The 15,322-nt window shown below is 37.5% G+C and overlaps 1 protein-coding gene across 2 annotated transcripts in view; it reads left to right on the forward strand.

Annotated features, from left to right (window-relative positions):
* Nucleotides 1-9,749, forward strand: part of fra (neogenin protein frazzled) — a 116,649-nt gene extending 106,900 nt beyond the window's left edge. For both annotated transcript variants that reach the window (XM_083143358.1, XM_083143357.1), the window contains exons 26-27: nt 698-891; nt 4,942-9,749. In XM_083143358.1, coding sequence (XP_082999484.1) covers nt 698-891; nt 4,942-5,040 — 293 coding nt within the window. In that variant the 3' untranslated portion in view covers nt 5,041-9,749. The remainder of the gene's footprint in view (nt 1-697; nt 892-4,941) is intronic.
* The last annotated feature ends 5,573 nt before the right edge of the window (nt 9,750-15,322 follow it).

The raw sequence follows: 15,322 nt of genomic DNA on the forward strand, positions 1-15,322 counted from the left end.
TGACTGTAACATGTAAACCGTAAGAGTTATTTGCGCCAGGTTTTCTGCGTTATAAAGCATCATCCATTGAGATATGTTTCAATGCTTAACATTATCAGTTTATTCCGTACAGAAAATTCTGTAACTGGCAAAAGGCAGGGTTTAAAAAATTTCCAAAAGTGCACTTTTGAGTTAGAAAAATGTACAAGAAAGTATGAAAGAGTCATAATAATAATTTACAAGAAAGGATGACAGAATCATAATTTGATGACTGATGCCATGTTAATCTGTCATTTGCTACCAGTGTGGGTCATGTGCAGCATTTGATGGGTTTGGGACAGGCTTATATGACTTAAGTTAAAAAATGCCATTTTAGGGCCATGTCACCTTAGCTGGTAACACTAGCAGGTTGAAATTTTCTCAACACACTCAAGCAACATGTGCCTAAATATTGGCCATAAATTTACATGAAAAATCATACTCATATTATACTGCAGAAAACCCGGTGTAAATATATCTTAGTTTTCATGTTACACTTTTGAAACACTCTGTAGTACTTCAGTTCTTAGCAAGTGAAAATAATGACACTTTCCGCATCATGCTTCATTCTAGTGTTCTTCGTAAGTAGGTGTTACTTATGCCAAAAATCTGCGGTTGTTTTTTTTTTTGTGGGGGGGGATATGCAGTTCAAATTCTTACCTGTTCTTTTTCTCTCCAGTATCATCAGTGACTGTGCGGCCTCAGGGCTCCGCAAGTCCTTACAAGAAGGCAGGCATCTTGGCAGCTCCATCTTCTCTCAAGTCGCAGGAAGGGGCGAGAGTGGTCGGAGCCGAGGTGGGCCCTACGGTTTCCAGCAGCAGCGGGAGCACCAGCTGGCAGACACCGGAGAAAACAGACGAGTCAAAAATACAGGTGAGGAATTATTTCGATGGCAATGCTGGGTCGATATCTTGTATTGACATTTGATATCGCATTGGACTTATACTCTCATTGATTCTTGGCGATAATTGTAGGAGAAAAGTACTGTAAGGAAGCAAGTCTAAGCTGCCATTGTCAGGGTCTCTTGTCACCTCTTCCTTCCTCAGGAAAAAAAAAAAAGTTACGAAGCTTGTAAATGACAGACTGCTGTTTACAGTCTGGAAATGAAAAAGGGATGAAAGTGGGTACATGGCACTACCGCGCCACTTAATCACCGTTTCTGTTCAAACCCTTACCACAGCGTGAGATTAAGTTGTTCGTGCTGGTCGAACAGAATTTCGCATCAATATTAAAGAACCATCTGGATGTAGTGGTTTCACATCTTCATCGCTTCAAAAGTAGTGTCCAGATGAAAGAACAGAAAAAAGATGAAAATCAATTGGTGCCAAATACAGACTGTAGGCCGAGGGATTCAAGGTTTTCCAGTTAAACATTCGCAAACAAGCAATTGTTTGATGTGTGGTATGGGGACTTGCTTTAACATGAAGAATAATCACTTCACTTTGTAGAAGACCTGGCTGTTGCCATCTGATGGCCTCCTGTAAATGTTGAAGAACATCTGCTAGTAGGCATCTGCATTAACAGTGCATCCTCTGTTTGAGGTATTCCACTAGTAAGACTTAGTTTCATTGTAATAATGACAAAATCTTGAATAAGCAGAAAGTTTATCCCATTATCTCTGTTATAAAATGTAGCATTATGGGTTACAGTGGAATGTATGAAATACTTAAGTTTATTCCTACATGTTATTTAATTACCAGTTTTATAGATTTTTATGTTTTGTTGCTAATGTAAAACTCAGCAGCAAGGAACTGCAGGGTGAGTCAAAACTCAGGCTATATAGGAAATTTTTCTTGTCTTGTTAAATGTCTGTGAATGGTTAAATGTTCAGTTTCCTGGGTCATGGATCGGTCACTGTGGTCCCTTTGACTGGCCACCGTGGTCTCCAGAACAATGGATATTGTCCTTTGGGGTCATTTAAAGGCGCTCGTCTACTCCATTAAGATTCAGAACATCCAGCATCTGAAGGGATGCATTATGTAATGTGCAGACATGATTATGCCAAAGGTTCTGGAGAACTGGAAATGTCACGTGCAGAAATGCATTGATGTTCAAGGTGCACACATTGAAGATATGGGTCATTCCATGCCAAACCTACCAATGGTGGTTGCATGACGATTTTAGAAAAAAATCATTTTTAGTACATAGGTTTGTACATGTTTCTAGATATCAAAACCAGTGTTCAAAAAAAAATATTGTCTTTAGTTCTCCTGGGGCAGCCATTTTCCCAACATGGTGCATGGCTTTTTTTGCTCATGTAGCAGTATACAGAAACCTTAATATTTCAAAAACCATTAAAGCTAGAGACCTGAAACAAAATTCATTTTTTATCTAATGAAGTATACTTCCTATGATATTCAGGTATGTTTTGCTTGAAATTGCATCATAAGTATGAAAATTATGGTGGAAAATGGGGTAACAATAGTTAAAAAATTGCATTTTAAGCCCAATTTTTTTTAATAAAGGCTTGATTTTTTTTTCATGTGTAGACCTACCTGCAGGGTGTCTGTAAATAAAATATCAGTGCCTAGAAATGCAACCCTTTTTTACAGCATGGGCTCAAACATGGCTGTTCATTGAATTTTGACAGTTTTTGGGGTTAAATATCTCAGATGGGTCCCCTTTAAAAATTCTGAAATTTGGCACATAAGAAGCCCTTCAAGAACCTAACTCACAGTAAAAATCTCAACTTTTAGATTCAACTCATTTTGGTCAATATGAGGTAACGTATGTCACCTAATTTCTGATGTTGCAAAGTAAGGTTAAACTACATCCCATACTTAAAATAATGAAGTCTTTTCTTCTTCTTTTTTAAATTTGGGTTAAATAAAGGCTCAGAAAATATAGTAACATAAGGTTTTAGGAGCTGAGCCGGTAGCACACAACTAGTCCAAGTCCAAGTGGAAAATCCAGCAGGAAATCTAGCCTTGTGTGATTCAGACATAACTTAGGCACAAAATTTAGTAATTTGCTTCTGTGTTATATACTACTGTATCTTTTGTTCCCCAAAACAAATTTCAAACTTGTGTACAAGTTAAAACACCTAAAGTGGTCTGGAAATTTATTTTAAAATTGCCTGGAAGCCCTGGAATTTCTTTCATCAAATTGAATGGAAACCCTGATTATGTGGTGGCCGCGGTGGCTCAGTAGGTAACACGTCTGACTACCATGCTAAAGGTCCCGGGTTCGATCCCCTGGCCGGTTCAAATCCGGGAACTTTTCTAACGATGGAAGCGGCCCCGGTGCCCACTCAGCGTCGAATAACATGGGTACCTGGGGGAAACCCTGGGGGGTAAAGGTGGTCAGGGGCGTGATGCTGATCACATCACCCCCACTCACGACCGGATCAAGAAAGTGTGTTGAGTTACCCCACACCCCCTATACGCCTTCATGGCGTGGTGCTATGCACAAGGGAGCACTTTACTTTTTTTTTACTTTTTACCCTGAATATGTGCATCCTTGTGTTTACAACGTACCTAAATCAGGGTAGCTACTCACCAGGAATTCCGGACGTTCTGCATTAATTTTTCTCCATAGACATGAAAAATTGCAACTTTTATTAATCCAGATCCCATTGAATTTAAACATATTTATAAATGCCCTGAGGCAAGTTTTTCACAGTTTAGCTTTTATTTTTATCAAGGAAGGAAGAGAAAGCTGCGTGGAAAATAAAACAGAATTTTCTCAATCCGTTTACTTTGTGTATGCCCTTTGCAGAACAATCTATCTGACAGATGGAAGATTATTGCAAGATATCTTGAAGTTGATTAGTTAAGTTTCAGTTTGAAATTATTATTCGTACAATTAACAATTTCTTGTGAATTCTTATATCTTGTAACTTGTGTTTGTACATGTTTTTCAAGTCTGAGTATGTGAAATAGTAAATGTAAACTCCGCACTTTAAGTTAAATATTTTAAATGTATTTATATGCCATTTAATTGAATTGAATTATAAATTTTGGATACATTGGAATCACACAGACCCTTTATATTGTTAATATATCTGTGTGTGTGTATGTGTGGTGAGAGGAGGTAATACGTAAGGTTGAAGCAGATAAAACATCTGCTTGCATGCTTGAATTTTTCGAAAGTTCACCTTAAAATCTGGGAATTATACACAAATTTTAATCCTAGAGTGGCCACCCTGCAAAATCAGGTTTTGGGGAAAGAAATATGCTGTAGCTAGAGGCACATATTTTTGGTAAATAAAAAAGCAAAATTTCGGTACAAAAACAGAGTCGATTTCGGGGTTCAAAAGCGGTAAATAAAATAAAATTTCGGTGTTATAGCGGTGAATAATCACATCAAAAGTGCTATATAAAATGGCATTTTGGTTTTAAAATTGTGAATATAATCCTAAATTTGATTTAAGAACTGCACTTATTACACAAAATTAACTTATCTCTTCTAATAGCACCTTTATGTACTTACCAGAGTATTAAGTTTGTTCCTGTGTAAAGGGGCCCCTTCTTGTTTACAGCAGAATTAATCCATTTTCTGTGAATTGCATAACTCACAGGATACTTCAGACTTCAGAAAGTCTCGCATCAGTATATAAACGGTAAATTTCGTGTTTAAGAGTCAATTTCGCATTTTGCAGTTCATTTCGCATTATTTCGTGACAAAACAGGGTAGAAAAATGCACCTCAGACCTTTGAGAAACATGAAAAATGAACATTACAGCATGTTATTTCATATTTCGTGTTTTCGTCAAAAACTAAATTTGCATGCCTCTAGCTGTAGCAAATTAATATATTGAAATGTAGAATTTCTTGAAAGGATGTTGGCAGTAGCCACTGCAATTAATAGAACTCCATAAAAATCAGTTCTCAGATTAGTGAGTACTTCATTTCAGTGTATTAACCTACCTGAATTTATTTTCTGAATACCCCTAGCATTTATATACATGCATTGTTTTTGCAGCCATCTTACAGCACTGAGGAACTTAACCAGGAGATGGCAAACCTCGAAGGCCTTATGAAGGATCTCAATGCAATCACAGCCTCAGAATTTGAGTGTTAACTTATGAACTCCATTTTTGACATTGTGCAGCTAAGAAGACAGTGTGAGTGAATTTATGACTGTGTAAAGGATTCTGACATCTTGCCAGTGTTTCGTAGTGAATGCTATTTGACAAGACATGGGCTTTGTGAAGTCATGCCTAAGAATGTTTTGAAAGTTTATAGGCTTAACACATTCATATGTTTTTTTTCATGGTGGCACAGGTTCAGGTACTGAGAAAATTGTTTAAATAGTATGCTGAGTAGTATTTGCTGCAATCTGGGTGTTTGGAATTGTAAACAAAGCTGTTCTGTTTGCTGTATCTAACTATCTACAACTTATTTGAGATGTAGAAACTAAAGACTGATTTACTGATGATATTTAGGAAACACACACACCGTAATTTTGTATAAAGTGGTGTTTCTTGGGAACTTATACTCTGTACATATCGACCTTTTTAAAGTAAAGCTCCAGATTTTGACATATAAACAATTAAAGGAACTCGAATTAAGTATAGCATAGAATTGTGCAGGGTCTGTTGTTTTTTTTCTATGCAATGAGAAAACATTTCTCATGGGAAATATTTGTGGAAAACTGAACCTATTATATTCTGATTCTATAGTTTTTATTTATAAATAAATGTTAAGCCAAAGGAAAGAAAAGTCAAGAAAAAGTCATGATTTTTGGATTCGTTACTTTGGTAGACACCCTGTGATTAGTCTATCTCTGCATAAAGTAGACTTATAATGAAAACTCACTGATTCACTCAAATGTGGAAAAGTGTTGCAGTTAAAGTAAAATCCTGCACGTACAGGAAGCCCAGTTCAATTCTATAGTGCTTCTTTTATTGTTTATATGTTTGAAGGCAGGATTGGTAGTCATTTTATAAAGGTGTGGCTCCTTAAAAGTTGGTTTTGAGCTAGCAATATAATTTGTATTTTTACACTTTCAAATATACTCTTAACTGACCATCCCTGTTCATGTTGCTTTCTGATTGCTTAAAAGAGTACTGTAGGTCTTTTTTCCTGGCAGCATTTTGGACTGAAAGTAAGTCTTCTTTTACACACTTTTAATGTTTGGGAACAAATCAAGTTACACAGTGCCAAGTCAGGTATGTATGGTGGATGCACTGTTCGTCAAAAACTTTTGTTGAGATGGCATTGTCAGCTGTAATCTTAACGCTGTTCTTCCACCAGCCAAGTCTCTTCTTCACCACTCTTTTAAGAATACAGTTCAATACCCAATATTCATACTTCGTTAAAAAACAAATCATTATTATTTTCTCTTCTGAATGATATCCTCAGTGTCTTCCAGTGTATCGATAACTGCTTGGTGTCGTTTTTATCCTATCTTTTAAGCAAAAAAGGCTCAATTTGATTTGTTCCAGGATATAGGAACAGCTGTTTCAGGGACCACAATTCCAGCAACATCAACTTTACATGATGGGCAAGCACAACTAACTCTTATTTGATTAGAAAGGCACGAGGATAACAAATTTCCTGAATCTAGCTTGCATAGTTTTATGTGCATCCAATATACCAGTGTATAATTTCCACACCCTCTGCTCTTATTCACAGCATTTACAGACACTGAAAACAAGTGAATTCTTACGAACAGTTGAGAAAAATGGGAATGACAATAGGGAAAGAAATGGATTATTTTTGTTGTTGTTACACAGCAGTTTGTCAGGATGATGTCATTGATGAGCCTGCAATAATGCTTTGTTCCTTTCGTTGTTAGAATTTTTAATGTGACGATTATAATGTTATGGGTCTGAGGCTCAACAAAATCTGAAGATTTTGATATAATAGTGACATATGAATTAGGAACTTTGCTGATTTGTCAGATTTGAATAATACTGCACTCTTGTCAGTTTCTCCAAATGGTTGTGAATTTACGTTGACAAGACATTTGTATGCATTCATATTATTTTAAGTTTCACGTGTCTTCACAGGTAGTAAACTCCAAACTTACAGTACACAGAAGATTAATTTTGATCTGTCCGTTTTGATTTTATTGGTACTCATTATCTTCATTTCGTACTTTACGTTCTGTGCCTGTATGTGACAAAGTTAGTATTGTGAGACCTAATTTTATATTCCAGGAATTTATGTTTTACAGTATTACATTTATTAACTGTCCTGGTCTCCAGTGAAGCAGCATTTTCCATTGTTGTAAATTTTCCCCACTGCAAGATTTTAAACAAATGTCTCCCCAAAAATTTACCAAGGTTCCATTCTATTTACAGCATAAATATTAACCAAAATAATAAATTTTGTAGAGATTCTGATAGACATATCTAGATTGATAGAAATTTTGTCCTAATCTATAAGTTGTTATTTTGTAGAAGCTTTTTTCTTTGTTAAGATTATAATTTGTGAAAATGAATTAAGAATTTAAAATGAAATGTTTGTATTGTATTCAAGAAGTTATTTAAAATTTTTATTCATTGTTTTAGTAACATATATATTCACTTAGTTTTCACTTATATATATATATTCACTTAGTTTTCCAAATGTTGCCATAACTAGACATCACGTATTACAATTGATGTAATTGAATTCTGGCCTCCGTGGTATAGTAGTCAGTGTAGTGTGCCATGCGCACCTGGTAGTGTGCAGGTTCGAACCATGGGTTTTACAGTGTACTATAATTAATTTTCTCAATGCATCATTCATTTTGAATCATGATTAACCCAAGGGGTAGGAAAACAATGCAAAATGACCAAAGTAGAAAGGAAGTATTTATAATTGAACATATAAAGTTGCCAACTAGCCCTTTGGACCATGTTAACAAGTCTTCAACTGACACATCACAAGTTTAAAATTACAGTTGCCTTTCTAGTCACAAGCTTATGCTTTGATTGTCTGTCAAAGAAGTCAGGGATATCATGATCACGGTCCCACAGGCACCCTGTGGTTACCAAGTGCATGTGTAGCTATTCTAAGAGTCAGTTCTAGTGTCTGAAAGCAAATTTTTATTGGTAGTGTCTTTCTACTACAGCAAAAAATCATTGTTCATTAATAGAGGCACATATTTTTTGGTATATAAAGAAGTAAAATTTTGCTGTTATAGCGATGAGAAAGCGGTATATAAAATGACATTTTGGTTTTAAAAATGTGGATACAATCCTAAATTAGATTTAAAAACTGCCCTTATTACACAAAATAAACGTCTCCCTTCTAATAGCACATTTATGTTGTTACCAGAATATTAAGTTTATTCCTCTATAAAGTGGTCCCATTTTTGCTTCTCAGATATTTACAGCAGAATTACTCAATATTCCGTGAATTGCATAACTCATAGGATACTTCTGACTTCAGAATGTGTCACGTCGGTAAATAAACTCTAAATTTTGAGTTTAAGAGTCTATTTCGCATTTTGCAGTTCATTTCGCATTTAGCAGTTCATTTCGCATTATTTCGTGACAAGACAGAGTAGGAAAATGCACCTTACATCTTTTAGTAAATGAAAAATTAACATTACAATGTGTAATTTCACATTTCATGTTTTCATCAAAAACAAAATATGCATGCCTCTATTGATTAACATTCCCCAATAGAAACAATCCAGTAGCAATTAGTAGTTTTGTGTTGTTTTTCCCCCTCGATATTCCAACATAGGTCTGCTTCTGGTGAAAAATTTTAGTCTCACAACATTTAAGAGTTAACTTCACAAAATATCTCAAATAACGAAGCAGTATAAATCTAGTAAACAATTAAGACTGATTATTGATCGTTGTAATTTTTCTCTTGATAAATTAAAGTTGTTTTGCTGAAGTCTCGAGAGTAAATTTTAAGCTACTAGTAGTACATCACTTCTACTGTGCCTGTAGCCAAACCAGAAAACAGTGAAGTTTCGAAATATTATAATTTATGTTGGCATTGGGGCAGATTAGTCAGTGTGATGTGCTACATAGCCAGAAGTCTCAGGTTCATGAATGTATCATTGCGTTTGTCCCAGTTTCACCAGTGCATCATTCATCCTTGTCATGCGATTAACACAAGAGGTGGAGAAGTGACTTAAAATAATAGAAATAGAGAAATCATTATTAATGTTCTGATTCCTGATGCATTACCAAATGAAGACCTATGTGATTGGGTGTCTTCTTCAGTGCCATGTAGTACTTCGTTTCTACTTTGATCACAGGGTAGTAATCTTTAAGTATTTCAACTTCTGCAGTGTTCTGCAAATCTGTCAACCCAAGCATTGCAAACCACTAAAAGGAAAACATGTTAAGCCTATCAACTTGTAACATATCTTTGGCAGTATTGTGCAGTGAGTTAAAGTGCAGCTATATGTGCAAAGAGACATTTTTCTATTATTTAACAGTGACATTCATACATAAGATTAGTGTTTTTGAACATAAAGTGAGACTTTATCATGTAGTGTGAGCGTGGTTTATAAGTGAGAGAAACTGCTCAACAGATTAAGACATAATCGTGCTTTTTTGACATGTGTATTTTTTTTAATACTAATAAGATAAAAAAAAATCTTTTAATACTCACGAAATGGACGATTGAAGTGTCTTCTGATATATATTTGCATGTGATGTCTGATATGTGTTATTGTGGTGTCTTATAACGTATATATCTCTATATATACATGTATATGTGAATGCGTGTGATGAGTAACTGGTAATGATTGCTTCATCGATAGTTCTGAGAATTTTTTTTACAAGTATCTCTTTTGTATAAAATATTATTGGCTTTATATATAAAAATCCAAATTTTCACTGAAATAAGGTATAGTTTTATTAAACCCTTCAATTCCCATAAAGATCTCAAGGTAAAAAATTAAATTTTCTAAAATTTTTAAAATATACAGTAGAACTCCGATTTTATGTTTCCAAAAATTTAAATTTTCCGCATTATACATTCAATCTTAATAGTCCCAGCATAGCAAAATGTCGTAAAATTTTCCTCGATTTTACATTTTCCCGCATTACGTAAAATCGAGGTTCCACTGTATTCCAAGAAGTTGAAAATTGATAATTGGAGTTATACTTAAAAAAATTACATCAAGATTTGGATAAATATTCTGTTAGACAAAAAATGAAATTTTTTCTAATCCTTGCTGTATCAATTTGATATAAAATTGTAAATGTTCCCTGAAGATCTTCTTTGAAAGACCATTATTCTCCTTAATATAACTACAGTAGGTTGTGCTTCGAAAAAGGAACTCCGTGTTTAGACTTTCGCTTTACAAATCCATGGTATATGAATTATAATAATAATCTGGCAGAATTTTGGAGTAAATTACAGAATATTTATAGAAATATCCAATTGGTAAAATTATTGATAATATTATCTATTTACCTGTAGTGGCTGATTCTGGTAGAGTATTGGTTAATTTGCCCTATCCCTGCTATGGAGTTCTATTTGACTTTTGTGGTACAAAATTGGTTCTCAACATTTTGAACCATTACCAGGAATCTGTTCTTGAAATTGAACATTGTCCCACTTTATTTAAGGGGCAATTAAATGAAAATAATTCATCCTCCCAAAAAGTTTAATTGAAAATGTATTCCCTCAAAAGTAATCTCTATATACAAGGTAACCAAAAATGTTCTTGCCGTTTTTGACGTCCCATTAATCATGCGCTCACAGAGAGAAAACAAAATGATGCACGTGCCTGCCAAGCGATCGGGAGTTAGTCTGACCATCGACTGTCAGTAATACGGGCACGTTGCGCACACACAGCAGTCATAGCTCGTCCAGTATCGAAGAGAAATGGAGGTATCGAAGCAGCTTGTTCACGTGTGTTTGTTGTATGACTTTAAAGTGGGCCGGTAAGCTGCCGAATCAAGTCGTCGCATTTGCCAGGCATTTGGGGAGAATGCCGTGAACGAACGCACTGCCAGGCATTGGTTCTAGAAATTCCGTTCGGGAGATGTGAGCCTTTCGGATGAACCTCGCAGTGGACGACCACATGTGTTGGATTACGAGGCCCTGAAAGCAGCCATCGAGGAGGACAGTGGTCTAACGTGTGATGAACTTGCAGAAAAGTTCCATGTTTCTGCTGAAACAGTTAGACTGCACCTGCATGGGATAGGGAAGTATTAAAGTTAAGCAAAATGGGTACCCCAGACATTGTCGGCAGCCAACAAGGAACAACGAGTGACAGCCTGCTTGTCCTTGCTCACTTGACACCTGAACACACCCATATTTGATCGCTTGCTCACTGGTGACAAAAAGTGGGTCCTCTATGACACTCCCAAGCATACCAGACATTGGTTGTCGCCACGTGACCCTGTTCCTCACACCTCAAGATCACCTCTGCATTGCAGCTGAAGGAGCCGGCATTGGTGAATCGCAAGGGTGTGCTGTTCCTGCACGACAATGCCAACCCACATGTTGCAAAGAGGGCCCGGGAGACCCTTCAGCAACTTGGCTGGGAGACACTGTGCCATCCACCATATTCACCGGACCTTGCACCAACAGATTACCACCTGTGTCATTCCCTCGACAACCACCTCCGTGGGAGATCCTTCGCAAATGAGGGAGACCTGTGGAATGCACTCACGGACTTCTTTGCATCCAAGCCCGCAGAGTTTTATCACCAGGATATTGTGCAGCTGCAGGAACATTGGTAAAAGGTGTTGGACTGATGGAGATTACTTCAAAACTTAAAGGTATGTACTGTCCACTGTATTGCTCTTATTTTATCACTGCTCTAGAACGGCAATAACTTTTTTGGTTACCTTGTAAATAATACATTTATCCCATTGGGAGACAAGACGGTCAGCTGCTGACGGATGCACAACCTTACCAAGTTGCATATCTCGTCCGAGTGAAACCGATGACCTCGAAAAACTCTTTTAAGACTGCCAAAAATGTGAAAATTACATGGGGAAAGATCTGGGATGTAGGGAGAATATTGAAGTGTTTCCCAGCCAAATCCCTGAAGCATACCCCTCACCAGAGGATGGGAGCAGGTGTTATCATGGAGAAGAATGATGCTGTTTGATAGCATTCCAGGGTGTTTCAACTTAATGGCACAACTCAGTCTGTGCAAAAGGTCTTCAGAGCACCCCATGCTCGAGAAAGGTGACAAGCACCAAGCTTTTTCACTCGAAGATGAACATCATCAGGACTTTCCCAGAAATTGTGTGTCCAGCGTTGGACTCCTTTGGCAGGGGAGAATTCACATGTTTCCACTATTTGGTCTCAAACTGGAGGCACCACTTTTCGTCCCGAGTGGTGATACGGGACAGAAACACATACTCTTCCTTCATGGTACTGCTGCAGGTGACACAAAGATGCAGCCATTCTTTGAGTCTTTTGTACTGCCGTCAGTTGATGCAGAAACCACTGCATGCAAATTTTTCTGAACTGCAGGTGGTCTTCGACAATGGCATGTATGGAACCACAGCTTATTCCCACACAAACATGAAGTTCCTCCTCTGTGATCCATCGGTTTCTCTTGATAAGACCTTCCACCTGCTCAATAACATCAGGAGTAATGATGTAATGTGCTTTTCCTGGGTGTCTGTCTTGAAATCTATTGTGCCACTCCAGCACACCTGAACATGACATGAAGTGTGCACTTTACACATCAGACATGCTACGACGAATTTCTCATCCTCCAGCACTTCAGCAATCGAAAAACGAACTACACATTGTAATGAGGCGATCATTACTGGATCCTTTTTATATTATAAATTGTATGTGTGTGTATTTCTGTACTGGCTTTACTCGAATTCTTGGCCGTTGGGGTAGGTAGGTATGTCGCTGGACAACCGACCAGCGGGAAGTTTTCAGTAATGGCTTATGTCATTAGCGGGGCCTATAAATAGGAAGGGCAGGGGAGCAGTGGGTCTCGGATGTTTGGTTTAATACCGCGAGGTAAAGAGGTGTCTTTTCTCTATGGGCCGAAAGGGAGATTTCTTCTTGATACTATGAACCGGCGTGGACTCTAACTTTCTTTCTTTTTTTTAATACACACACTTGATCTTTTCCATATTAATACAATAGTACATCTCATGTGGGAAACTGGGTACACATACCTTCAGCCACCTTTTTTGGTACTGAAGGGTTGTTTTTCTTTTTTACTCGTGAAGCCAGTGGCTACGCGAGTCTACCCACTCTCTTCGGGAAGGGGGGACAGGGTGCACTGAAATGTGGATTATGCGAATAACGGCCAAGATTTAATTTATGTAAATAAGATATGAATAAACCTGCATATATCAAAAGGGAAATGGGTGTTATCTATTAATACGAAGAAATACCTGTCTATTGTCAATAGTTATATCCACAGAACTTCAGATACTGTATGTTTTGAACCTAGGGACAAGGTTATAAAATGTATGGGTATGTAAGTTGAAGGCGCGAGCAGTGAATCACTTAAAAACTCAACCTATACCTATACAACATCTTTAGCTCTTCTTTACTCACCTCCATTCTGGACAAATAAATATATCGCTAAGTCTTGAAGCTTTCCTGGTGCATGATGAAAAGATTCTGTCTGGCTCTCAACCAGGTGAGTTAGTCGATCTTGCGTGAATGTTATGCATTTGCCTCGATGTAGTTGCCGGTTGTGCAACAGTGTCAGGAAATTAGGTGGCTACTCACCGGGAATTCTACATGAATTATTGTCTCCAGGAATTTTGTGTGAATTTTTATCAATTCTCTCAATCCTTTTACTTTGTTAGTGTCCTTCGTAGAACAAATTATCTGACGGATGGAATATTATTGCAGGATAGCATATCTTGAAATTCTTATACAATTATTTTTTTTCTAGATTAGTATATCCTGTAACATTTGTGACTTGTGTTTTAGATGTATTTCAAGTTGAGTATGTGGAATGGCAAATGTAAACTCTGCACTTTAAATGAAATATTTTAAATATATGTACCATTTCATATTAGAATATTTGTGTACATTGGAATCACACAGACCCTTTATGTTGTTAATGTATATGCGTGTGGGTGGTGAGAGGTGGTAATATGAGAAGAATTTCAAATAGAGAAAACATCCTTGAATTTTTGGAAAGTTTGCCTTGAAAGCCTGTATTACATCATGATCCTAGAGTGGCCAACCTGAAGTAGTGTGTCTATAGGTGAGGAGCAGGGGTGTGTAATTAAATTCCTTGTGAAAGAAAACGTTAAGCCAGCTGAAATTTTGAGAAGTTTGCAAGCACAGTATGAAGAACAAATGCCGTCATAGACAAGAGGGTATGAATGGTGTTAACAGTTTGTTGAAGGACGAGTTAGTGACAAATGAACAGCATGGGCATGTTTGTCTGACTGGGACATGCTATTTTTTTTTCTTTCTCCCCCCCCCCCCCCCAATAAACAATAAACAGTGCCCAGTATTATTCCACGTTGCAAGGGTTTCATTTGCAAGAAAAGTCATGGTGTCTAGCCATGTAGTGACAATACCCAGCCACACTTGGCCATTTTGACACTAACCACTCTGACTGACATGCATTTGGAGGTTCTTCCTCATGCCTCTTACAGTCCACACTTATGCCCCAGTGATTACCACTTGTTTTGGCTCCTTAAAGGGGAAGAAATTCTGCAGAAATGCATCACTACGGCCATATCCGAAACGTGCAAGACCGTACTTGAAGCGAGCTGTCTGAGAACTGTCTGGCAGTGTAGTCTTGAAGTCATGAACTGGAAGTCAAAGTCTTTCGAATTGCACTTTGACTGCAGCGCCAAATACGATCAGTAGATAAAACTGAGGACACGTTGTTTTCCCTGCATTTTAAACACTTGTTTTCCACCATAGAAATCACATAGCATTTTTAAATGTTCTTACACACACATTTCCACACATTAGAAGAACTTCGACCAACAACTTGCTGGCCTATAAATGTACCGTTCAGTTATCAGGTCGAAGCTCGATTATGGATGCGTTGTGTATTCGTCCACCTGACCATCTCGGCTTCGAACTCTCAACACCGTCCATCATGCTGGTATGTACCGGTGCTTTCCGTACCAGTCCCATCGCTATTTTGTATGTTGAGGCATCCGAGCCATCGCTGTCTGTGCAAAGACAGCAACTTACACTGAATTACTTCCTCCATCTTCGCTCGATGCCCTCGCAACCATCTTATTATTCCGTCTCTGAGAAGAGAAGTCTGGCTTTGTACCGGCCACATCCTAATGCCATTAGACCATTTGGTGTTCGTGCAGATGAGATACTGTCAGCACTTGATGTTGATAGTGATCTCCCTGGTATCTCTCCCTACTTGGGAGTTTCCTGCACCTACGATCGACATGTCACTTACTGCTCTCCCAAAGGCAGAAACATCAATGGCTGAGTACCAGCAGCAGTTTTTAGAGTTTCTCTCTTGG

The sequence above is a fragment of the Lepisma saccharinum genome, chromosome 21, assembly GCF_977018435.1.
Source record: "Lepisma saccharinum chromosome 21, izLepSacc3.1, whole genome shotgun sequence".
NCBI lineage: Eukaryota > Metazoa > Arthropoda > Insecta > Zygentoma > Lepismatidae > Lepisma > Lepisma saccharinum.